Source organism: Globicephala melas, chromosome 19, assembly GCF_963455315.2.
Source record: "Globicephala melas chromosome 19, mGloMel1.2, whole genome shotgun sequence".
Classification (NCBI taxonomy): domain Eukaryota; kingdom Metazoa; phylum Chordata; class Mammalia; order Artiodactyla; family Delphinidae; genus Globicephala; species Globicephala melas.
In genome coordinates, this window is record NC_083332.1 from 14,403,640 (window position 1) to 14,431,623 (window position 27,984).

At 37.5% G+C, this 27,984-nt stretch overlaps 2 protein-coding genes across 2 annotated transcripts in view; one reads left to right on the plus strand and one right to left on the minus strand.

Moving 5' to 3' along the window:
* Positions 1-25,738, plus strand: part of LOC115862591 (zinc finger protein 420) — a 134,238-nt gene extending 108,500 nt beyond the window's left edge. Inside the window, exons 7-9 of the transcript XR_009559989.1 lie at positions 9,155-9,276; positions 24,014-24,113; positions 25,366-25,738. The gene's annotated coding sequence lies outside the window, so the exon portion shown is untranslated. The remainder of the gene's footprint in view (positions 1-9,154; positions 9,277-24,013; positions 24,114-25,365) is intronic.
* ZNF570 (zinc finger protein 570) lies at positions 4,415-27,950 on the minus strand. The gene is made up of 5 exons (XM_030874690.2): positions 27,354-27,950; positions 26,407-26,481; positions 22,371-22,497; positions 21,946-22,041; positions 4,415-9,367 (listed from the first exon to the last, which is right to left on the minus strand). Exons 2-5 carry the CDS (start codon positions 26,437-26,439, stop codon positions 8,013-8,015), a joined length of 1,611 nt encoding a protein of 536 aa, XP_030730550.1. The 5' UTR covers positions 26,440-26,481; positions 27,354-27,950; the 3' UTR covers positions 4,415-8,012.
* Between the last annotated feature and the right edge of the window lie 34 nt (positions 27,951-27,984).

Here is a 27,984-nt window from a genome sequence, read left to right on the forward strand (position 1 = left end):
CGAACCCACATCCCCTGCATCGACAGGCAGACTCTCAACCACTGTGCCACCAGGGAAGCCCTGAGATGTGGACATTTTGAATAAAATAATGTTGTAACTGTGGAAATCAGATTCTTCTCCTCCTCAGGGATTGCTGATTTTTTTGTTGAGGACTGCAGCCATCGATTTGTTTAGTGACTTCTCGAAACTCTTTTTGGAAAGTGTGTATTCCATGTTGTGTATGGTCGCTAAAGTTTCTGTACTATTATCTCTGAGGTCAGGCAGAGATATTGATTAAAGATTCAATCTATCAAGTAAATATAACAATTATAAACATATATGCACTGTCTTAGTCAGCCTAGGGTGCCATAACAAAATTCCATAAATTGGGTGACTTAAGAAACAGAAATTAATTTTCTTATAGTTCTGGGGGCAGAAATTTGGAGATCAGGGTGTCAGTATCGTCACTTCTTTGTCCAAGCACAGAGAAATAGAGTGACCAACCTCTCTGATGTCTCTTCTTATAAAAGCACTAATTCCATCATGAGGTATCCAGCATCATGACCTCATCTGACCCTAATTACCTCCCAAAGGCCCCATCTCCAAACACTATCACATTAGAGGTTAGAACTTCAACATATGAATTTAGGGGTCACACAAACATTCTGTTCATAGTATACTCCTACAAACAGAGCTGAAAATTATATGAAGCAAAAAATGACATGATTGAAGGTAGAAATTTTTACACAATAGTAGTTGGAGACTTCAATACTCCACTTTCAGTAATGAACAAAACAGTGAGACAGAAGATCAGTTAGGAAATAGAGAACTTGAACAACACTTTAAACCAACAGACATATACAGTACATACCCAATAACAGCAGAAAACTCATTTTTTCTCAAGTGCACATGGAACATTCTCCAGGATAGATATATAGTAAGCCACAAAACAAGTCTTAGTAAAATTTAAAAGACTGAAAATATACCAGGTATATTTACCAATCACAATAGAATGAAACTAGAAATAACAGTAGCAGTAGGCAAGTGGGAAATCCACAAAAAATGTGGAAATTAAACACACTCTTAACCAACGTATCAGAGAAGAAATCACAAGGGAAATTAGAAAATATCTTGAGACGAATTGAAATAAAAACACAAGATACAAAGACTTACAGGATGCATCCAAATCAGAGGGGAAGTTACAGCTATAAATATTTACATTAAAAAAAGAAGAAAAACTCAAATCAATAACCTAACTTTAGGGACTTCTCTGGTGACACAGTAGTTAGGAATCCACCGGCCAATGCAGGGGACATGGGTTCGAGCCCTGTTCTGGGAAGATCCCACACGCTGCAGAGCAACTAAGCCTATGCGCCACAACTACTGAGCCTGCACTCTAGAGCCTGTGAGCCACAACTAGTGAGTCCATGTGCCACAACTACTGAAGCCCGCATACTGAGAGCCTGTGCTCCACAACAAGAGAATCCACTGCAATGAGAGGCCACCACAATGAGAAGCCTGTGCACTGCAACAGAGTAGCCCCCGCTTGCCGCAGAGAGCCTGCACGCAGCAACAAAGACCCAACTGCAGCCAAAAATTAATTAATTAATTAATTAAATTAAATAATAAGAAACTAACTTTACACCATGTGGAACTAGAAAAAGAACAAGCTAAACCCAAAGCTATCAGAAGAATAGAAATACTAAATATTAGAGCAGAGATAAACTAAATAGAGAATTCTATGTAAAAATAATCAACAAACCCAGAAGTTGGTTCTTTGAAAATAACAGCAAAATTGATAAACCTTTGTCTATGAGTATAAAGAGAGAGACAGAAGAATTAGATCACTAAATCACTTTCTGAAGTGAAAATAGGGATGTTACTATCGATTTTACATAAATGAAATGGATTATAGGGCTTCCCTGGTGGCACAGTGGTTGAGAATCTGCCTGCTGATGCAGGGAACACGGGTTCGTGTCCCAGTCTGGGAAGATCCCACATGCCGTGGAGCGGCTAGGCCCATGAGCCATGGCCGCTGAGCCTGTGCATCTGGAGCCTGTGCTCTGCAATGGGAGAGGCCACAACAGTGAGAGGCCCACATACCGTAAAAAAAAAAAAAAAAAAAAAAATTATAAGAGAATAATACAAACAGTTGTTGGCCAAGCAAAGGGATAACCTTGATGAAATGGGCAAACTCCTAGAAATACACAAATACAAAAACCAGCTCAAGAAGAAATAGATCTTAACAGACTTATAACAAAAAAGGCAATTAAATCAATAATCACAAACCCCCCAACAAAGATAAGCTCAGGGTGGCTTCACTAGCGAATTCTAGAATAATGAACACCAACACTTCTTAAAGTCTTCCCAAAAATTGAAAATTGAATTTAAGGGAAAACTTCCAAACTCATCCTATAGGTGGTCAACAATAGCTTGATATCAAAGCCAAAACCAAAACCAAAAAAAAAGTCCTAAAAGCCAGTATCCCTTATGAATATAGATGCAGATATCCTCAACACAATACTAGTGATAATATGCTAGTTATACACAGTGGCCAAGTGGAATTTATCCCAGTCCTGTGAGGGTGTTTCAACATATGAAAACCAATGTAATGTCCTACATTAATAGAATGAAGAGGAAAATCTGAATAATCATATCAATTGATGCAGAAATATGTCTGAGTTAAAACTATAAATCTCTTAGAACAAAACATAGGTGTAAATCTTTGTGACCTTAGATTAATGGTTTCTTTGATATGATACCAAAAGTATAGCAATAGTAGAAAAAATAGACAAATTGGAATTCTTCAAAATTAAAAACTGTTTTGCTTCAAAGGGCACCATCAAGAAAGTAAAAGGACACCTAGAAAATGGGAGAATATGTTTATAAATAACGTATCTGATAAGTAACTTGTCTGAGTCCTTTTGCTATAAGGAATTCCATAGCTGAGTGGCTTTTACACAACAGAAATGTATTTCTCACAGTTCTTGAGGCTGGAAAGTACAAGATCAAGGTGCTGGCAGATTCCATGCCTGGTGAGGGTCCACTTTCTGGTTCTTAGATGGATGTCTTTTCACTGTGTCCTCACATAGCAGAAGGGGCAAGTGAGCTCTCTGGGCTCTTTTATAAGGGCACTAATTCCATCTGTGAGGACTCTGCCCTCATGACATAATCATCTTCCAAAGGCCCCACCTCCAAATACCATTACATTTGTCATTAGGGTTTGACATGTGAATTTTTGTTGGGTGGGGGACACACCAACATTCAGACCATAGCAGAATTTGTATTTAGAATATATGAAGCACTCTTACAGTTCAACAATAAAAAGAACCCCACTGTTATGGACTGAGTGTTTCCCCCACCCCACCAGATGCATATGTTGAAATCCTAACCCACAACTGGAAGGTGCAGCCTTTGGGAGGTAATTAGGTCATGAGGGTGTAGTTCTCATGAATGACATTAGTGCTGTCAAAAAAAAACAAAGAGATGAGTTTTCTCTTGGCTATGTGAAGGTATAATGAGAGGGTGGCCATCTGCAAACCAGGAAGACTGTCCATCCCAGACATCAGATCTGCCAGTGCCTTAATCTTTGACTTCTAGCTTCCAGAGCTATGAGAAATAAATGTTTGTTGTTTAAGTCACCCAATTTATGGTATTCTGTTATAGCATCCTGAACTAAGACACCAATTTAAAAATTTGAAAAGGATTTGAATAGACATTTCTCCAAAGATATACAAATGGAAAATAAACATGAAAGGATTCTCAACATCATTAAGGAAAGGCAAATCAAAACCATAGGTAATAAGTACCACTTCACACCCACCAGGATGGTTATAATCTAAATGATGAACAATAATAAGCGCTGGTTTAGATGTGGGGAAATTGGAACCCTCATACATTGACACTGAGAATGATGTGGTAACTAGAAAACATTTTGGTAGTTCCTCAAAAAGTCAGATGTAGAATTACCATATGATCTATGGGACTTCCCTGGCGGTCCAGTGGTTAAGACTCCACGCTTCCACTGCAGGGGGCACTGGTTTGATCCCTGGTCGAGGAACTAAGATCCTGCATGCCACTCGGCATGGCCGAAAATGAATGAATGAATTTTAAAAAAAGAATTACCATGTGATCTAGGAATTCCACTCCTAGTTATATATCCAAAAGAAATAAAAATATATTTTTATTTTTTTGTCCACACAAAACTTGTACACAATGTTCAGAGCAGCAATATTCATAATAGTCAAAATGTGGAAACAATCCAAATGTCCACCCACAGATGAATGGATAAATAAAATGTGGCAAAACCATGAAGTGGAATATTTGGGGCAATAAAAGGGAATGAAGTTCTTACCATATGATTCAGTAATTGGGTTCCTTGGTGTTTACCCAAAGAATCTGAAAACTTATGTACACACAAAAACCTGCACATAGATGTTTAGAGCAGCTTTATTCATAATTGCCAAAACTTGGAAGCAACAAAGATGTCTTTTGGCGGGTGAATGAATAAACAAACTGTGGTACATCCTGCCAGTGGAATATTATTCAGTGCTAAGAAGAAATTAGTTATCAAGTTATGCAAAGACATGAAAGAAATTTAAATTCATATTACTAAGTGAAAGCAGTCAGTCTGAAAAGGCTACATACAGTATGATATCAACTATACAACATTCTGGAAAAGGCAAAACGAAGGACACAACAAAAAACTTATTGTTGCCAGTGGTTAGTGGGCAGGGATAAATAAATGGAACACAGGGAATTTCGGGGCAGTGAAACTACTCTGTATATTATAATGGTGGATTTGTGTCATCATAACGTTATCCAAACACATACAATAAAAAATACCAAGAGTAAACTCTAATGTAAACTCTGGACTTTGGGTGATAATATGCCAATGTAGGTTCATCACCTATAACAAATGTACCACTCTAGTGGGGAATGTTGATAATGGGGGAAGCTAAGCGTGTGTGGGGGTGGGGGGTCATATGAAAAAAATCTCTGTACCTTTCACTCAATTTTGATGTGAACCTAAAACTTCTCTAAAACATAAAGCCTATTTTTTTAAAAGGAGAATGAAGTACTGATACATGCTACAACATGGATTTTGAAAACATTATGCTAATGGAAAGAAGTCAGTCATAAAACACAACATATTGTATAATTCCATTTATGTCCAGGATAGTCAAATTCATAGAAGCAAAAAGTAGATTAGCAGTTGCCAGGGCCTGGAGTGGTTGGGGGGAAATAGCGAGTGATTGTTAATCATACTGATGGTAAGATGTAGTACACACAAATGGTAACTATGTGAGGTGATGGATGTGTTAATTAGCTTGATTGTGGTTATCATTTCAGTGTATAAATATACGAAAACATGTTGTACACCTTAAATATATATAATTTTAATTTGTCAATCCTACCTCAATAAAGCTGGGGGAAAAAAGGAATGATGGGGGAAGAAAATGCAGTAAGTAGGATATAAAACTCTCAGCGTAAAAATATAGTCATTCTCAAAACTCTGATGCCTGGAAGGATAGTCACCAAATTGTTAACAGTGATTGCATCTGGAAGGCAATTGTATACGAGCTTCTTTCTGAAGAAAATGGTGACTATGGATTGGATGAATGGTGAATATGGCATGCCTGAGGTATAGTGAAGGAATAACTGACAAAAGCAAACATTACTTAAATTTTTTTAATTATGAAATAGTTTAAACATATAGAAAGATACAGAGAATAAAAACCCACAACCATCAATTTAGAACTGGCCAGTTATTTTTTAAAGAAATTAATGATTAAAAGATACCTCCCTTTGCATCCTTTCCTCAATCTCATTTTTCTCCCTCCCCAGAGGTCATCACAATTTGATGATTATTTCCATAAATGTTATTACACTATTTCCATATGGTATTTAGCCATGAAAAATATACATAGTGTTGATTTGCATGTTTTCAAACTTTATATAAATAAGTGGAACCATATCACACAAAATACCCTCTAGTTCGATTTCAATAGTTTCTGAGATGTATCCATATTGATAAAAGTATCTCTAGTTCATTAATTTCAATTCTTATTTAAACCCTAATGATTGTTTTGCTTACCCTAAACTTTTCATTTTCACAAACAACACTGAAGTGGGTCTTCATGTACATCTCCCTGAACACATAAGGAGAGGCTCTGTAGAGGTTTAAGTGTGGAATTGCTGGGTCAAAGAGTATCCACATCTTCAACTTTACTAAATATTGATACATTATTCTTTTTAAAAAACTATTTTCAACTGCACTGTATGAATATTCCTATTGCTCCACATCTTCCCAGTAATAGGTACTGTGATGCTTTTTTTAATGTGATGATTTTGAAATAGTTCATTTTATTTTTTTCCCTTACTGCCATGATATACATTGTCAATTATTTTACTACTCCCAAATCCATCCTTTCTCTACTGGTATAAACCAACTTTATCATATGCAAAATTTCTACAAATAGATTAGATTCGATAATTTTCTTGTTCTTTAGAATTCACACTTCATAGTTGAATTTCAAAACAAAGCTGTGAAATTAAAGGGCAAAAAGGCCCATTGAGGAATTTTGCTTGGAACTGCAGTGAAGTTGTAAATTAGGAGTAACTGATAACTTTGTTATTTTGAGTCTCTTCAGCCTAGGCTATATAATACCCTTCAATTTATTTTATTGTTCTTCAGTTTTCTGGGCCTAGAAAATCTATTGTTTTAACTCCATGAGGACATTGTCTTTGTATTGATCATGTTATCTCCTCATGTCTGAATCAGTGTGTGACAAACAGTTCTCAAAATTCACTGAATGAAAGTATATATATGCATGTGTGTATATATATAAATGTAGTCAAACTACATTTGACTGTAGTTTTCTTTCCTCAGTCCCCTTTTGGTTTCAATTTTATAATCACTTGATAAAAATTTATATACTTTTTCTATGGGATGAAACAGTTTAAATGCTTTTGAAATCACCTAGATTCACCCATTCAATTACCTGGGATTGATGTCTTTTTATGCTACAGTATAAATTTCTGTTTATTGGGTTTTTGGAGTTAATTGCAATACTCTCTGTTCTTTTCTTGATCTAAATATAAGTTCTGCATTTTTCTCAGTGAATCTTCATTTTATTTAATTAGTATATCCAATTGTTTCTTTAGAAATCTCCTAAAACTGGTTGTGTTATAGTTCTACTACTTTTGTCTATATCAATTACTCACCTAGCGTACAAACACTCCCACATATATTCTAAAGTTTTTAGGTTTCCCCAGTTCTGACCTGCTGCTTCCCATGATGTTCTGCTTTATCCACTAAGGAATCTTGTTTTAGCTGTAAGGATTAAATGAGTTAATATATGTTGAGTATGTAGAACAGTGCCTGGTGCAAAGTAGGCACTCAATGCATGTTAGCTATTATTATTAAATTGAATATCTGCTATATTTGATGCACTATGTTAAGTACTCTGCATGCAAATTTTTTACTTAATATGCACCAATCTACAATAGACACTATTTCATTTAATACTCACGTTTCTACAATACAGTATCCTTTATTATCCCTATTTTAAGAATTAAAGAAAACCCTGAGGTTTACATAAGTCAAGCAAGTTACTCAAAATCACACAATGCTACAGTAGTGGTAGAGCTATGATTTTCCAGAATCTAAGCTCTTAGACCTGGGAAGTGCCTAGTGCCCAGAGAGACTGGAATAAAATAAGGCTGAAAGGTATCTAAGAACCAGATAATGAAGCTCCTCATAGACAGTTTTAAAGACTGTGGATGCTAGCTTAAGAACAACAGCAAGCCAAAAAAACTTTTAACTGGAGGCAGTGATGTGTGTATTCTTACACTTGAAAAAGATCAGTTTGGGTGCATGGTGGAAAATGAATTTAAGGGGACCAAATGTTGATACAGGAAGACCTGTTAGAAAGCTATAGAGTGATCCAGGTGAGATGAATCTTAGACAAGGATGACAACATTAGAGATGGAGAAAAGAGTATAAATTCCAGAAGTATTTTTGAGATAGTCTACAGGACTTGGTGATTGACTGGATTGGGTGGTGACAGTGACTCCCCAAAATGGATTCTCTGATGATGAGCAAGGTGTGCATGCTGTCTGAAGGTTTTCTTGCATTCCTTACATTCATAGGGTCTCTCTCCAGTATGGATTCTCTGATGTTGGGCAAGGGACCCACAGTAACTAAAAGCCTTTCCACAAACATTACATTCGTAAGGCTTCTCTCCAGTATGAACTCTCTGATGTTGAGTAAGGGATGAATCATTGCTAAAAGCCTTCCCACATTTAATACATTCATAGGGTTTCTCTCCAGTATGAACTCTCTGATGTTGAGCAAGGTAGGCAATCTGGCTGAATGCTTTCCTACATTGCTGACATTTATAAGGTTTTTCTCCAGTATGAATTCTCTGATGTTGAGCAAGGTGTGAATTCTGGCTGAAAGCCTTCCCACATTCCTTACATTCATAGGGTCTCTCTCCAGTATGTATTCTCTGATGTACAGTAAGGTATGCACGAAGGCTAAACGCTTTCCCACAGACATTACATTCATAAGGTTTCTCACCAGTATGAACTCTCTGGTGTTGGGCAATAGATGATCTATTGCTAAATGCTTTCCCACATTCAATACATTCATAGGGTTTCTCTCCAGTATGAACTCTCTGATGTTGAGCAAGGTAAGCAAACTGGCTGAAGGCTTTCCTACACACTTTGCATTCATAAGGTTTTTCTCCAGTATGAACTCTCAGATGTTGAACTAGGTGTGCATTCTGACTGAAGGCTTTCCTACATTCCTTACATTCATAGGGTTTCTCTCCAGTATGAATCCTCTGATGTTGAACAAGATTTGATCTCTGGCTGAAGGCTTTCCCACATTCTATACATTGATAGGGTTTCTCTCCAGTATGAATTCTTTGATGAAGAGTAAGGGATGAGCTCTGACTGAAGACTTTTCCACAGTCATTACATTTCAAAAGTTTCTTCTCTGTATAGATACTCTTGGGTTTAATAGCCATTAATCTTTTTTTAAAGCTTTTATGTGTGTTATGTTTATGTACTTTCTCCTCTTTGGGGATTATCTGTTGTGTATGAAGTAGTGTGCTGGGATGGAAACTTCCCCAAGTTTTGTTATATTCTTGTCCTCTTTCATCAACAGGGGCTTCTTCGTGAGTGATTGTCTTTTCCTTGAAACATGCCTTCTGATTCACTGGTTGCCTCTCAAAGTGGCCCTCACATTTCCATTCTTCTTTCAATCTGGAGTACTCAAGGCCACAGCTTGTAAGTGTTTCTATTACTTTCTGAGATGATCGCACTTGATAAATGTCCTGCTTTGGGGTTAACTCTTCAGTCTCACACACAGATTCCCAGTCTGAAAAATAATAAGAAAAAAAATGTCTACTCTATTATGTACCAGAAAGTACATTTATGAAAGTAGTTCTGAAGTGTGTAAGAACAGAAACTGAAAATAGATCATAGAGAAACTTGAGGAGGAATGATTAGAATTATAAGAAAATCAATAAGGTAAATCTCAGGTCAAGAAGGACTTATGTAGGTGACTGGACTCAGTTATAATTTTATGCATGTATGAATAATACAGGAACTGAAATAATCTCCATTTTTATAGTTACTTCTTTCAAGAACATTTATTGAAACTTGTACCAGGTACAAGGTTCTATATGCTTTCATATTGGAGTAAATGAAGATCCTTACCTTCATGGATCTTATGTTCTTGGGGGAGACAGAAAATAAATGCTAAATAAGTAAATTTTATTGTATGTTAGAAGGTACTAAGTGCTATTGAAAAAGAAAAGCAGGGTAAGAGAGATCAGGAGTGTTGGTGAAGTCAAAGTAGGAATCATTAATAAGTTAACCTTAAAGCAGGACTTCCCTGGTGGCACAGTGGTTAAGAATCTGCCTGCCAATGCAGGGGACATGGGTTCGACCCCTGGTCCAGGAAAATCCCACATGCCGCAGAGCAACTAAGCCCATGTGTCACAACTACTGAACCCACATGCCACAACTACTGAAGCCTGCATGCCTAGAGCCCGTGCTCCGCAACAAGAGAAGCCACTGCAATGAGTAGCCCATGCACTGCAACAAAGAGTAGCCCCAACTTGCCACAACTAGAGAAAGCCCATATGCAGCAACGAAGACCCAACTCAGCCAAAAACAAACAAACAAACAAAAAATTAAAGCAAAGATTTGAAGGAAGTGAAAAAGTTAGTTACTTAGATATTTAAAGAAAGAACATCCTGGGCAGAAGAAACAGCCTAAAAGTAGAAGCATGTTTGGATTGTTTGAGGAATAGCAAGAAGGCCACTGTGGCTGGAGAGGACTGAGTAGTAGGAGATGAAGTCAGGGGGTAAAGGATAATCAGATTATTAAAGCTTTATAGGGCACCTAAGAAATTTGGTTTTACTCTGAGTGAGATAGAGAGCCACTGAAGTGGTGTGAGTACAGAAGTGATATCTAGTTATGATTTAATGAAAATACTGGAAGGTGGAAAGCAAGGGGAGAAGGAAGGGGACCTACTATTGTAGCAATCAGTGTGAGAAATGATAATGATTCAGACCAGAGAGGTATCAGTGGAGGTATACAGAGGTGGTCAGATTCTAGGTATATTTTATAGGAAAAGCCAGGAGGATATACCAACAGATTGGATATAGAATGTAATAGAAAGAGATGAGACAAGCATGTCTTCAAAGTTTATGGTCTGAACAATGGAAGGATGGAATAGCCATCAACATTGATGGGAAAAGCTATGGGTACAGCAAGCTTAGGTAGTGAGGTATAGAAGATCCAGAGTTCAGATTTAAACATCATAAACTTAATATGTCTTTTAGACTTTGAAATGGAAATGTTGAGAAGGCAGATGGACACATGATACTAAGTTTAAGGTAGAGGTCTAGGATAAGGGGTTGTTATCCAAAATATATAAATAGCTCATACAACTCAATATCAAAATAACAAACAACTCGATTAAAAAACGTGCAGAAGAACTTCTTTTCCAAAGAAGACATACAGATGGCCAACAGGCACATGAAAAGAAGTTCAACATCACTAACCATTAGAGAAATGCAAATCAAAACCACAGTGAGATATCACCTCACACCTGTCAGAATGGCTATCATCAAAAAGACCACAAATAACAAATGTTGGTGAGGATGTGGAAAAAAGTGAACCCTCCTACACTGTTGGTGGGAATGTAAATTGGTGCAGCCACTGTGGAAAACAGTACAGAGGTTCCTCAGAAAACTAAAAAAAGAGCTACCATACGATCCAGGAATACCACCCTGGTTATGCATCCGAAGAAAATGAAAACACTAATAAAAAAGATATATGCACTCCAATGTTCAGAGCAGCATTATTTACAATAGCCAAGATATGGAAGCAACCCAAGTATCCATCAACAGATGAATAGATAAAGATGTGGTATATATACACTGATACAATAGAATATTACTCAGTCATAAAAAATGAAATTTTGCCATTTGCAACAACATGGATGGACCTGGAGGGTATTAGGCTTAGTGATAAGTCAGACAGAGAAAGACAAATACTGTATGTTATCACTTATACGAGGAATCTAAAAAATAAAACAAACAAATGAATATAACAAAACAAACTCACAGATACAGAGAACAAACTAGTAGTTACCAGTGAGGAGAGGGAAGCAGGGAGAGGAAAGATAGGGGTAGAGGATTTAGAGGTACAAACTACTATGTATAAAATAAATAAGCTACAAGGATATATTGTACAGCACAGGGAATAGAGCCAATATTTTATAATTATATAAACGGAGTATAATCTATAAAATTTTTTAGAAAGTTTATGTATTTATTTGTTTATTTTTGGCTGTGTTGGGTCTTTGTTGCTGCATGCGGTCTTTCTCTAGTGGTGAGTGGGGGCTACTCTTCATTGCAGCATGTGGGCTTCTCATTGCAGTGGCTTCTCTTGTTGCGGAACACAGGCTCTAGGCACGTGGGCTTCAGTAGTTGTGGCACGCGGCTCAGGAGTTGTGGCTCGCGGGCTCTAGAGTGCAGGCTCAGTAGTAGTGGTGCACAGGTTTAGTTGCTCTGTAGCATGTGGCATCTTCCCGGACCAGGGCTCAAACCCATGTTCCCTGCATTGGCAGGCGGATTCATAACCACTGCGCCATCAGGGAAGCTCCTCTATATAATTTTTAATCACTACGCTGTACACCTGAAACTAATATAATATCGTAAATCAACTATAATTCAGAAAAAAAAAAGAGAAGTCTGGACTAGAGGTTTTTAAATTGGGAGTTGCCAGCATATAGATGGTATTTAAAGAGACTAAATTACTAAGAGAATGAGTGTAGATAGCAGAGAAAGGAGCAAGGAGTGAATCCTGGAGCACTCCAACATTAAGATATTAAGGAAAAGAGAAGAAACCCAAAGAGATTAAGAAGGACAAATGTAAGCAAGAAAAAATCAGGGCTGAGAACATTAATACCACATGATATTAAAGATTATAATAAAAATCAACTTGTTCAATGATTTATACTGAAGAAGTATAAAATACACTTTCACAGTAACATACACAGTTTGGAATATATTACTAAGAAATGTCACAAAGGGGATTCCCTGGCAGTCCAGTGGTTAAAGGCTCTACGCTTTAACTGCTGAGGGCACAGGTTCAATCCCTGGTCAGGGAACTAAGATCCCCCAAGCCGCGTGGTGTGCCCCCCCCCCCGCAAAAAAAGACAGCTAGTAATAGTAAACATTAATAAGAATTATCTTTCTTTATATACAAAGTATACATTGGGACTTGCAAAATACCACATATGAATAATTAGATAAATAAAAGAATAGAATATAGAATAGAATATAAAAGCTATGGGGGAAATTACTGTACTATTTATACTTCTTTTTTTCAAATAAGAATATTATTTTGCAATTTTAGAATCAATTTTAAAAAACAATAGAAGAAAGCATAAAGAAAATAATTAGTCTCAGAGGATATCTTTAACATTGACAACAACAACAACAATGAAGAGGGAAAAAACCCTAGAAATAAACTTTATAAGAAAAGAACAAAAGCTTTACAATTCTGATGGACCACCCCAAAAAATTTGAATAAAGGGAGAAGATACACACTTTGCTTTTGTATATGAGGAACCAACAATGTAAAGCCACAAAGTCTGACTAAATTTACCTATCATGTCCGTTCAATTACAGTCAGAGCCTATTGTAATTTCTTAAAAGAACTGTGCAATAAAGAATTTGGCAGACCTTTGTCCCTATTTCCCAGGAGGTAACCTCTAAGCCATCTAAACTCCTGGAAGGAGTGTCTTTGTTATTCATGGTGAGCCCTTTGGACTACACATGATGGTTAATACTAGTAAGGTGACTCATGATGAGCCCCTAGATAGTTTTTGCTAATGAGATAGATGACTCAGGCTGGAGGCTAACCATGCTGGAAAGACGAACCATATGATTAAAGGGTTGGAGCGTTGAGCCACCATGATATCAGTCTGACTTTTGGGAAAGGAAGGAAGGCTGGAGATTGAGTCATGTTGGGTAATGATTCACTCAATCATGCCTACATAATGAAACAAAACAAACAAACTCTGGACACTGAAGCTTGCGAGAGCTTCCCTGGTTGGTAATATCCTTTTGAATATTGAGATGCCTGGTGGGCCCTCAGGACAACAGAAACTTCACATATGCAACTCTCCCAGCCCTCACCCTTGGTGTTTCTCCTTTCGGCTAGTTCTGATTTGTAGTCTTTGTTACAGTAAAGCTGTAATGATAATATATAGCTCTTGCTCTGAGTACTGTGAGTTATTCTAGTAAATTATTAAACCTGAGGGTGACTGTAGGCACTCCCAAACATGTAGCCAGCGGGTCACAAATGAGGGTGGCCCTGAGGATCCCCTAACTTGCAGCTGGTGTTTGAAATAAGCACAATCTTGTGGAATGCTGTCCTCTCAGATTTTGCAGTTTGGCAAACTCACTGCAAAAAAAAAAAAAATTTTTTTTTTTTTTAAGGAATTCCCTGGCAGTCCAGTGGTTAGGACTCGGCACTTTCACTGCGTTGGGCCCGGGTTCAATCCCTGGTTGGGGAACTAAGGTCCCACAAGCTGTGTGACATGGCCAAAAAAAACAAAAGCACCATGAATAAAAAAAAAATTTTTTTTTAAATCCTAACATTCATCAAGAAAATAAACATGAATCCAGGATAAACTATATGTTAGCCATAAAATAAGTCTTAATAAATTTCAAAAGATTGAAATCAAATTATCTTTTTTTTTTTTTTTTTGCGGTACAAGGGCCTCTCACTGCTGTGGCCTCTCCCGTTGCGGAGCACAGGCTCCGGACACATAGGCTCAGCAGCCATGGCTCACGGGCCCAGCCGCTCCATGGCATGTGGGATCTTCCCAGACCGGGGCACAAACCCGTGTCCCCTGCATCGGCAGGTGGACTCTCAACCACTGCGCCACCAGGGAAGCCCTTAACTATCTTTTTTAATCGTAATGGAATGAAACTAGAAATCAATAGCAAAAGAAAAATTGGAAAATCCACACATGTGTGGAAATTAAACAACACACACTTAAACAACCAATGGGTCAAAGAAGAAATCACAGAAGAGTTTAAAAATATCTTAAGACAAATGAAAATAAAAATATGACATACCAAAATTTATGGGATGCATCAGAAGCAGTGCTAAGAGGGAAATTTATAGCTGTGAAGGTTTACATCACAAAGGAAGAAAGATCTCAAATCAACAATATTAACAAACTAGAAAAAGAGCAAACTAAGCCAAATCTAGAAGAAAGAAGAAGATAATAAAGATTTAAGCAGAGATAAACCAGATAGAGAATTAAAAAAGCAATAGAATCAACTAAACCAAGAGTTGTTTTTTCAATAAGATCGACAAAACTGATGAACCTTTACTAAGACCAAGAAAAAAGAGCAGTTCAACTAAAGTCAGAAATGATTCTAGCCAGAGCAATCAGGCAAGAAAAACAAATAAAAAACATCCAAATTAGAAAGGAAGAAATAAAATTGTTCCTGTTTGTAGACAACATGATCTTACATGTAGAAATCCTAAACACTCCACAAAAGAAAAACAAACACCTGTTATAACTAACAAATTCAGCACAGTAGAAGAATACAAAGTCAACACACACAAATCAGTTGCATTTCTATACACTAACAATGAACAATCTGAAAAGAAAATTAAGAAAACAACTCCATTTACAATAGCATCAATAAAGAATAAAATATTTAGGAATTAATCAAGAATGTGAAAGACTTCTACAATGAAAATTACAAAACATTACTGAAAGAAATTAAAGATATAAATAAATGAAGAGGGGCTTCCCTCGTGGCGCAGTGGTTGAGATTCCGCCTGCCGATGCAGGGGATGTGGGTTCGTGGCCCACTCTGGGAGGATCCCACGTGCCGCGGAGCAGCTGGGCCCATGGGCCATGGTTGCTGGGCCTGCACATCCAGAGCCTGTGCTCCGCAACAGAAGAGGCCACAGCAGTGAGAGGCCCATGTACTGAAACTAAAAAATAATTTAAAAAGTAAAATAAATGAAGACATTCTGTGTTCATGGATTAGAAGTTAATTAGAATTTAATTAGAAGGGGTTAATTTCCAGAAGTTAATTAGAAGTTAAGATGTCCAAACTACGCAAAACTATCTAGAGATTCAATGTAATACCTATCAAAATCCCAATGCTTTATCCAGAAACAGAAAAATTGATCCAAAAATTCATATGTAATCTCAATGGACCCTGAATAGTCAAAAGAATCTTAAAAAGGAAGAAGAAAGTTGGAGGTCTCACACTTCCTGGTTTCAGAACTTATTACAAAGCTACAGTACTCAAAACAGTGTGATGTGACATAAAGATAGATATATATACTGATGGAATAGAAAACAGAGAGCTCAGAAATAAACCCTCACATATATGGTCAAATGACTTTTCACAAGCATGCCAAGACCATTCCATGGAGAAAGGACAGGTTTTTCAATAAATGGCGCTGGAAAAATTAAATATCCACATGCAAAACAAAGAAGTTGTTACACCATATACAAAAATTAACCCCAAATGGATCAAAGACTTAAACCTAAAACTTAACACTAAAATAATCTTAGAAGGAAACATAGGGAAAAATCTTCATGACATTATAATCGGCAATGATTTCTTGGTTATGATACCAAAAGCACAGGCAAGAAAAAAGTAGACAAATTGGAGTTCATGAAAATTAAATACTTCTGTGCATCAAAGGACATAATCAACAGAGTGAAAAGGCAACCCACGGATAGAATGGGAGAAAATATTTACAAATCATGTATCTGAAAAGGGGTTAATATCCAGAGTACATAAAGAACTCCTAAAACTCAACAAGAACACAATTAGATTATCAGACTGGACAAAAAAATGTTTAGCTATATACTGTTCACAAAAAGAACACATAGAAAGTAAGAGAGTAAAGGGGTGGGAAAAACTAAACTAAGGAAATATTAACAAAAGAAGGCTAATATAGTTATATTAATATTAAGCTAAATAGTTAAGGGAAGAATCATCACTAGATTTAAAGAGTAACAATAATATAAGAATTCACCAGAAAGATAATCCCCCAAATGTATCACCTTATAAAACACTTTCAAAATACTGCTCAAAGAGATTTTTTTTTAAATCCATAAAGACACAGAAGAGTTGACCAGCACAATTAATGAGCTTAATCCAATGAACATATATAAAATGCTGTACTCCACAAGCAGCACACAGACATTCTCCAGAACACACAGTATATTTACCAAAATTAACCCCTAAGATGTAAAAGAGGTTTCAAAGTATTTCAAAGAATGCATGTTAACTAGACCGTATCCTCCAATCACAATGTAGTTAAACCAAACAAAAACCTTCAATTTGCAACTTAAAGCTTCCAAATAATTCATAGTCAAGAAAAAAAATCAATGGAAATTAGAAAATGTTAAGATATACAATGATAACAAAAATGTTACATACCAAAATATGTGAACTATATTCCTAATATAGTCTTAAATGCTTATAATAGAAAAGAGAAAGCCTCAAAAACACTGAATTATCTAAGTTTAAAAGCCAGCAAAAAAGAGAGAGAGAGAAAATAGCATAAAAAATATAGGCGGAATAAAATAGTAGAGGAGAAATACATGAAAAAATTTTAAAGATAAATTAGAGAGGATCAGTGAAGTAAAAAATGTCTGAAAACATTAATAAGTTGAAAGATTTGTTTCTCCCTTTTTAGAAGGAAAAAGAGGTCATATTTACGTATACTACCAACTTCAGATAAGAGAAAATAATGAATAATTTTATCTAATAAATTTTAAAACTTATATGAGAATTATAAATTTTTAGAAAAAAACCATAACTCCATGACTATAAGAAGAATAAAAAACACAAAATCTTATAACAGAAATTGAATTAATAGTTTAAATTCTTTTCACACACAAAAAATCCCAGGCCAAGATGAACAAAGTTCTACCAAACATTCAAAAGACAAATTTGTAAAATTTTACCCAAATTCTTCTAAGGAAGAAAAAGAGGAATACTCACCAACAGATTTTATGAAACTAGGACAATCCTGATTCCAAAATCTGACAAGAAGAGTACATGAAGGGAAAAACTGAAGGCCAACATCACTGACAAACATAGATGCAAAATAACTAAACAAAATATTGGCAAATAGCAGCTAGCTATGAATGGAAAAGATGAAGATGGGTTTGTCTCAGGAATACAAGATTGGTTCAACATTAAATATGTAATTCACTACATAAACAGATGAAAAAGTAAAAATCATCTAATCATCTACAGTTACAAAAAAACATTAAAACTCAAAAGCTTTACACAAACAAAACTCTAGCAAACAGTAATGAAAGGGTATCTACCAGAAACATTTAAACATCAGAATTATTAATTACAAAATATTAAAGCACTTTCATTGAGACCAGAAGTTGATAAAAATGCCTGCTATCACTACTTTGGTTCATACCATATTGGTGATCTAAGACAGGGTAACAGAAAAAAGAAATTAAGGGTATAAGAAATTAAAATAAAGGAACTGCCATTATTCACAGACATGCCTGCCCACAGAAAAATCCAAGGAAATCTAAAAATTACTAGTATTAATGGGAGAGCTTGGCAACGTTGCTGGATATAAGGTCAAAGTACAAAAGTTAACTTTATTTCTATGTATGAGCAACAAATTGAAAACACAGACAACATTTAACACAGGAACAAAACTAAAATGCCTAGGAATTAATCTAATAGAAGATGTGCATGTCCTTTATGGAGAAAATTATAAAACACATTTGAAGGAAATTTAAAGACCTAAGTAAATGGAGAGATAAACTATGTTCACAAATAAAAACAAATTCCAAAATTGATATATAGAATAAAATTTGGACCAAATGCCAATAGCTTTTTGTTGTTTTCTAGTGGAAATTGACCTAAATTTAGTTAGATGGCCAAAGGGCAAACAAGAAATTCTGAAGAACATAAACAAGGTATAGGGACTTACCCTAACAGATACTGAAGTATTACATTAAAATATTTAAGATAGTGTGGTACTGGCGTAAGAAAACAGAGATCAATGGAATGGAACAGAGCTCAAAATCAGACCCATAAATATACTATAACCTGATATATTAAGAGGTAACATTCAGAACAATAAGCAAAGAGAGCTCACTTCTTCAGTAAATGTCTGAGACATTTGATTTTAGAAATTAAATACTTCAATCTCAAAAATCAATTTCAATTGGATTATGGCCCTAAATGTAAAAGGAAAATCTTTAGAAGACAATTTGAGAACACCCATATGACTTCAGAATATAGAAAGGTTTCTTAAAACAAAATATCAAAATCAAAAACATAAGCTACACAAATCAAAACCACGAGATATCATCTCATACATTTCACAATGGCTATCATTAAAAAGACCACAAATAACAATGTGAAGAAAGGGGAACCCTCTTGCACTGTTGGTGGGAATGTAAATTGGTACAGCCACTATGGAAAACAGTACAGAGGTTCCTCAGAAAACTAAAAATAGAACTACCATATGATCCAGTAATTCCACTCCTGGGTACATATCTGAAGAAAACAAAAACACTAATTCAAAAAGATACATGCACCCCAATGTTCATAGCAGCATTATTTACAACAGCCAAGATATGGAAGCAATCTAAGTGTCCATTAACAGATGAATGGATAAAGATGTGACATATATACCTATATATATATGTATGTGAATATATATAATGGAATACTACTCAGTCATAAAAAAAGAATGAAATTTTGCCATTTGTGGGTATTAGGCTTAGTGATAAGTCATACAGAGAAAGACAAATACTGTATATTATCACTTATATGTGGAATCTAAAAAATAAAACAAACGAACATAACAAAACAGAAACAGACTCACAGATACAGAGAATGAGCTAGTGGTTACCAGTACAAAGAAGGTATGGGGGAGGGGCAGGATAGTGGTAGGGGGTTAAGAGGTACAAACTACTATGTATAAAATAAATAAGTAGGAATTCCCTGGTGGCCCAGTGGCTAAGACTTGGCGCTTTCACTGCAGTGGGCCTGGGTTCGATCCCTGGTCAGGGAACTAAGATCCCACAAGCCACATGGCACAGCAAAAAATAAATAAGGAACAAGGATATATTGTATAGCACAGGGAATATAGCCAATATTTTATAACTTTAAATAGAGTATAGTCTATAAAAATATCAAATCACTATGTTGTACACCTGAAACTAATATGATATTGTGAATCAACTATACTTCATAAAAAATATATATATTCCCCAAACTGAACAAAAGACTTGAGCAGGCACTTCACAGAAGAGGAAATCAAAATGGCCATTTATATATATAAAAAGATGCCAAATTTTTTTAGTAGTCAAGGAAATTCAGATGACAAGTATAAGGAGATAATATTTCATACCCATCAAAATTGCAAAAAATTTGTCAATTCTGAATGTGGAGCAATGAGTACTCTTACACACAGCTGTTAGCTGTTAGAAATGTAAATTAGTACAAGTAATTTGGAAAGTAAAATAGCATTATGCAGTAAATTCCTGGCTATATTCTCTACATGAACTCCAGCATATGTACACCATCAGTCATGTATAATAAGGTTCATAGCAGTAACATTTATAATAACATAAAACTGAAACAACTCAAATGCCCTTCAATGCATAAATTGTGATTTTTCACAGTGGAATACATTATATTTCAACAGGAAAAAAAAAATTCAATAAAAAATAGTCACTAAAATCAATATGGATGAATCTCAGGAATATAATTTTGAGTTGAAAAAAGTCAGAATTATCTGTATACTATATTTCTAATATATTTCCATATATAAAAAATTGAAAACATGCAAATATAAGTATTTTGTTTAGGGCTATATGGCACCAACAATAAAGAAAAGTCAAGAAATGATAAGCAAAATTGTAGGATAATGGTTACCCTAGTGAGTGGTAGAGATGGTCCAAGAGTAGGGAGTGATATATCGCTAGGCAGGGGCCCTTGAGGGCCTAAAATGGCACTGACAACCTTCTATATCCTAAGTTAAGAAGCAGGTACATTTTTTGTTATATTATTACCTAAAGTACATATTTAGTCTAATATATTTATGTGTGTATGATTTATTTAATAATAATAATTAATAAAATTTAGCCATGTATTCTTTGATACTACAGTTCCATATCAAAATTTTTCCTTAGAAAACTGAACATGAACATAAAAGACTGGGGAGAGGTAGTGGAAGGGGTGGGGATGGGTTGGGGAGTAGTGTTGACAGAGATGTTTACAATGACCCTAATTTTCTTCTGAACTTTAAGTCCTTCATTTCACCTTAATGCTTCCTATGCCTATCTGAAAATCCTTCTTACACCACAAAGCTAACCTCTTAATCTCTTCTCCCTCAAATGTTTTCTAGCTTTTGACCTTTTTTTTTTTGGCCACACCACACAGCTAACCTCTTAATCTCTTCTCCCTCAAATGTTTTCTAGCTTTTGACCTTTTTTTTTTTGGCCACACCACACCACATGCAGGATCTTAGTTCCCTGACCAGGGATCAAACCCATGCCCCCTGCAGTGGAAGTGAGGAGTCTTAACTACTGGACCATCAGGGAAGTCCCTGACCTGTGTTTTTGTTAAAGACCATCTTCCCAACTAAGCAGACTCCTCTCTCACCTCTCTCTGAGCTTCCTTCATGTCAGCTTTCTTTTCATGTGTGCCATTTTCAGCCATATTTTATCACTGCTACAAGCCTATCAACTATTTGATTATTTACATAAACGTATAATACCCTAGCATCTTGCAAGTACTCTGTTTAAAGTACAAATTCCATAAATGTTGGTTAAAGGAATGAATGAACTGACCATTAAGAGAAAAATGAGGCATTTAGAGATAAACTACTACTATTATAATACTAGCAGCTAACAGCTTTTGAGCTCATAATATGAGATAGGAACTGTTGAAAGCACCTTAAAAATATTATCCCATTTTATAGATGACAAAACAAAGGCACAGAGAGGTTAAGTAACTTGCCCAAAGTTCCACTGCATGTAAGTGTCAGGATTTGAACTTGTTACTTCAGTTACAGCTCTTTGTGGTTCATCAAAAGTTCAAAAGTTCATCAGATTAGGAAAAGATTTTTTAAAGACTGGAAGAGGTTTATGAGACTGGGAAGGAAGGGGACTCAGAATAGATAAGAGGGGGCAAAATGTGAAAGGACAGACAGTTTAGAATATCAACTTTGGGAGAACACACTAAAAGGACTCAAGCTTCTACTAAGACCTAGGACATTTGAGAGGAACATGCCAACAACAAAGAAGAGTGAAGAGGTGTGATACCTTTGAGTCAAGCTGGGCTGTCACCTGCAAAGGTTTTTGCCTGCCTATTCCTCTTCACTCACCTGAGCACAAGTCTTTTGTCAGCTCTCTCTTTACCATCCAGGGCTCCTTCCCTTGTTCCAACAATAATATCACACTTGGTTTAGAAAAGCAAAGTCCTGCATATAAGAAACAGAATTTGGTCATGCTGTAGATATCCCAGAACTCACATCCAATTCTTTGATCATCAGGGAAGAGGGAGCTTGCAGTAAGCCAGAGAAAACTGTGATAAGGACATGTATTCAAAGGACAGGGAAGTTGAAGCTTCCAACACAGATTAATAATAGACCTGTTCACTGCCAACTCCACAAATATTAACCCGTTACTTTGGCACAGGCAGCAGACTTTCAGCCAAGCACTACAGATGCTATCCAAAAATTCACAACAATGGTGGTAGCAAAGTGCCCCTTATGAGTACAAGCTCAATTTTACAAGAAGATATTATTACCCAGTGATACCAAGATCCTGTAGTTCTCCAACATCACATTACTGTACAGATGCCTCTGAGAAGAATTCAGACAATCCCACTCCTCTTGGGAGAAGTCTACAGCCACATCTCTGAAGGTCACCAACTCCTGAAATGAAATAAATAAATGAAGTGAAACAACCTCATCTCTTCCCATACTCACCTCATTCATTCTGCCCCAGGCACACAGGGCTCTCCCATATATTACATTCTCAAATATGTCAAGAATGTTCCCCCTCAGGGCTTTTGTGCTTCTCAGATCATTCTGTATATAACAAAAGCAATGCTCTTACCCAAGTTGCCTATTCCCCTAACCCTCCTTATTTTTCTATATGGTACTTATTTTGTTATTTATTGTCTGCTCCCCACCTCCATTAAAATGTAAAGTCCATGAGGGCAGAGTATGTTTTTGTTTTGGTCACTGCTATATACCAGTTATAGAACAGTATCTGGCACACATGAGGCATTCAAATACTTGCTGAATAAACTAAATTAATGAATGAATGCTTTGCAAAGTTCAAGAAGCTATAAGAGGATCAAAAATGAGACCATAAAGTGCTTGCTGTATCTCTGAAAACTGTTCTAGATCAAGCAAAACAAATGATCAATTCCATTAAAATTCAAATACTTTTATAGAGAGTACTTAAAATTTTGTGTAAAGAAATGAGTGTTCCACTCATAATACTGTTTTTTTTTTTTTGCGGCACGCAGGCCTCTCACTATTGTGGCCTCTCCTGTGGCGGAGCACAGGCTCCGGATGCGCAGGCTCAGCGGCCATGGCTCATGGGCCTAGCCGCTCCGCGGCATGTGGGATTGTCCCTGACCGGGGTACGAACCCGCGTCCCGTGCATCGGCAGGCGGACTCGCAACAACTGTGCCACCAGGGAAGCCCCATAATACTGTTTTTGCTTATAGGGGCTGAGTAAAGTTCTTAAAAACTTGGAGCTATGTTATGATTCAGCTGGATTCCAGGTTTCTATAATGTGACCACCTGATGAAAACTAACATACATTATGTGTTTGTGTGTGGGGATGGATACACACACACACACACATACACACTCGTAAATTGTTTTCTTTTCTTACAAAATTAGAAGAGGTGAATCTGTCAAAGCAAGATTTTTAATTGGGCATTTGATACAATTTTGTCATAGTTTAAAAAACTGTCTCTACAAAATAAAAATTCTTAAAGTGTTTTTTCAACACACAGTAACTTTTCTTCTTATTTAATTATATGAAGTCGTTTGTGAATTTCTCTCTCTGCCCTAGCAATAACATCCTTCATATACTGCAGAAACGCTCCTGTTAAGAGTTAGTTTCATGTGATACACATGCTTCCAAAAATGTTTTCCTTAGCTTACATAAATATGTATAATAAATGTATAAATTTTTTATATACAACATACACATTTTTTCACTGAGTCTTTAATTTATACAGTCAATGAAAATAATTACAATGTCAACATAAGGAGCTTAAACTCTAACCTTAAAATATTTGACCTCTAACAAAGAACCTCTTAAAATATTTGAACTCTAACCAAATACTTGGTTTCAAAATCCATTCATAATTATAATCAAACCAGTCTAAAGAAAGTCAACAGTTCCCTTAACGTTTTTGCCTTACAGAAACATGATTCCCAACGGAGAAGACAACTTTCCCTGAAGCCCTGTCATGTGGTGACTGTCTTATTTCTCACATCCCTTGTACACAGCACATGGAGGTGAGGTAGGTGACCTCTTTGCTCCTTACACTTGTTTCCATACCATTGCCCCACCCTCTTTCCTAAAATATACCTAGTTTTCAACCTCATGAAATCAGGCTATGTCACTATCACTTCTTGTTTCCATTATCTACCAATTCCTCGTAGATGCAAATTCTCTGTCATTACTTGAACACTTCAGCATCTAACTCACTGTTACTCTCTCCAATGGTACTCCCATTAAACGTACGGGAGTACCCATATGTTTCAATATCCATATAAATAACCCTCCCAACAGCCTGGCCTCTCAGTTCTCTGACCCCATCTTCTCCAATAAGCCTGTCTTCCACACTTCTACAGTCGCTCACTTCATGATCATGCCCTAGACCTTGTCGTTACCAATAAGTACAAAACCCTCCATAATCCCAACTCTCCCACTCTCACTTCTACCTCCTATATTCCAGTTTTTTCCCTCTGGTACCCCAATTAGGATAATTCTTCCACCACACTAGAACCTACAAATCATTGATCTCACCACGTTTTCACTGTTCTTCACTCCCACATACCCTCACTTCCTAGAACAACCATTTGTTATAATCACCCCCACGCATATACCCTCAACTGCCCGGCTCCCTCTCACTTAACTATACTCACCTGGTTAAACCACAGCCATCACTCAGCATACTCTGTTTCTGGAAGCTGCACAGCTGAACTTTGCTAGAGAAATCATGCTAATTGGTCTCACTTTAAATTCATGATCACTAACTTCCAGGGGGCCAAAATGATACATTTCTACCTACATACATGATACATCTCTCTAGTCCATTCATTTCCCCCACCCTCCTAAATGACCATTTGATACTTTCTTCTCTCTCCTCAATCTTCAATACCTCACCCCCCATCCTTTCTCTCAGCTAAGGATCTTGCTTTGTCTCACTGAAAAAACAAAAGTCATTTTAAGAGAATTTCCACAAATTCCCACAACATCTACACATCTACTTGCATCTGGCCCATAAACTCTAACTTGATCCTTTTACTATAAATGAACAGCCCACTTTCCTAGCAAAGGCCAAACCCCTCCACTTGTATCCTAGACCTCAGCTGCTCTCAGCTTCGCAAGCAGTGTTCCAGCAATTCCCTCCTCTCTCCTCTTCATCTTCAATTTCCCTTTCTATTGAATCTTTAACATCAGCCCACAGACATATACCCATCTTTAAAAAACCTTGTTGACTACAGTTTCTCCTTCAGTTACCACTCATTTCTCTTCTTCCCTTACAGCTAAACTGTTTTAAAGAGTTGTCTATACTTTCCATTGTTTCTCTCCCTGAAATGAAGAGGAATGACATAATATGACATACGTAACAGGATCACTTTGGCTGCTCTGTTGGGGATAGCAATAATCCAGGTGAGAGATATTGGTTTATACCAGAATAGAAACTGGTGGTAGTAATAAGTGGTCAGATTTTGGATATATTTTGAAGGCAGGACAAACAGAATTTCCTAATGGAAGACTTTTAGCTTGAACATCTTAGATGGGGAAGTATGTAAGAGTTTTCTAATTGATTTTCCTGTTTCTATCCTTGTCCCATTCAGTTTATTTTCAATAGCAGCCAGAGTGATCCTATTAAATGGGAATCAGATCATGCCACTCCTATGCTCCCAAACTTCCAATGGCTCATTTCACTCCGTTTGAGACATCTAAATTTGAGGTATCCATTCCACAACCAAATGAAGATGCTGAGTAGGCAGTTAGATATATGAGTCTGGATTTCTGGGCTGTATACAATTTGGTAGTTGTTGACATATAAATGGTATTTAAAGCCGTGAAACAGAGTGAGATCAACAAAGGAGTGTAGACAGAGCAGAAAAGAAGACTAGGATTAAGCCCTCTTAGTTAATAGGTGCTTAGCAAAAATCTGTTGAATGAATGAACATTTGGACAGAGACCAGAATGAAGAAGTTGGTCTGTATCTGGGGGAACAGCATTCTAGGCAGAGAGAACAGTAAGTGCAAGGCCATGAGTTAAGAATGCACTCAGATCACGACAAGGAAGCTAGTGTGGCTGGAGCCAAGTGAGTGATATACAGAGTGGGAAAAATTAGATGAGGTCAGAGGGTTAGCCAGGGACGAGTTTATGTAGGGCCTTGCAAGCCAAGGCAAGGACTTCAACATTTATCCAGAATCAGGTGGGAATCCATTGGAGGGTTTTAAGAAGTGACATGATTGGTCACCCAGAAAAGTTTCAGCAGAAGGAAAATTAATGTCTGCTTCTTTTGAAAAGCAGGAAAATATTTCAGGAAAGAGAAAACACCAGCTCACCTGGTACATGGCTTTAAGAAGTCCAACAGCCATTCTTTCCTCCCCTTGACTCTTCTCTTGGGAAATGGCAGTGTCCTTAGATGAGTGAGATGGGTAAGAGAACATGAGAAACTAGGCTTTCCTTGCAGCATCCAGAATCACTAGCTTAGAATTTTTCTGCTTCTCTTTCCTCTGTTGCACCCTTCCCTCCAATAGAGAGAAGGCAGAATGGAGACCTAGGAATCTTCTTGCATACAATTTAACCTGTGCCTAAATCACTTCCTAATTTATTATTTTAACAAGAGATTTTCTAGATTTTACAAATAAAAACTCCAAGTAATGTAATCATTTGCATAAAGACACACAGCTAATAAATAACAGCACCGAGATCAGATAAAGGTCTTCCTGATTCCACTTTCCTTCTCCTCTCCAGTAGGTCAGTGGTTCTGAAACTTGGTGGCACACTGGCATCACCTGGTTAGCTTTAATAGATACTGGTGGCACAGAGTCTCACTCAGCGCCCTCCCCCCCCCCCCGCAAAAAAAAAAAACCACAACATACACTCACAGATTCTTAAAAACTACAGCGCCAACCACCATCTTACACAGATCACAGCGGCCACGGGTACGGGCAGTTTCACACCGTCACCCTCTCCCATGGCCCCCAGCCTCAAATACTAGGGTATCACAACCGGTGATCTCACACTCCAGTCACAAAGAAGCCGAGGATACAGGAACAACGGGAGACAGAGAGTACCCTCCCGCCCCCGCTCACAGTCTCGCCCTCTGTGGCACCAACCATCGACTCACTCGCACCCACAGTCACACAGATACGACGTGTACAGGCACATCGGGTGGCAGGCTCACGCACCGTAAGGTCTCAACCCCGTCTCACACGAAGAGTCACACAGAAGGCCCGGGGACCGACGTCAGGGTGACCCACAGGCCGCTCCTCAACCCACTTCCTACCTGCAGAACTGAAGTGCCGGAAGACCAGGTTCAAGTCCGGAAAACTCGGGTAACCTCCTCTCGGGCCAACCTCCTGCCCTGAATCTGAGGGAACCCAGCCTCCGCGGGCCCGGAAAGAAACGACCGGGCCTCCGGAGGACACAAAGGCGCAGCGGGCCCAGTGCTCGCGGGGGCCACTGGGAAATGTAGTCCTGACCAGAAAAAGGCTCGGCACCCGGGAGTTCAACTCCCACAGCTCAGCTCCTCTGGGGGTTCGTAACACCGCCCCCTGTGCCCCGGCTCTTGCCACGCTGACCTCTCACTGGCCTTGCAGAAGGAGCCTGGAAGTCCCGATGATTCCTCTCAGCTCCGAGCCTGGGTCTGCCACAGAGACTGGCCGAGCGTCACACTAGACGGTCTGGGATTGAAGTGCGCAGGCACAGGGTTTCGGTTCACCTCCCTAAGCAACGCAGCAGAGAATTACAAGCATTGGGCTAGTCGCAGGGGGCCGGGTGGTGTGTGGGCGCGCGCTAGTGCGCTCGCGTCTACACAAAGTGCGTGAAGAGTGAGTCCCTCTCTTTGAGCTGGGGAACCTGAAAAAAGTGTGTGGTGTGTGGTGGGCAGTTGGGAGTGGAGTGCGCAGGTGCATTAT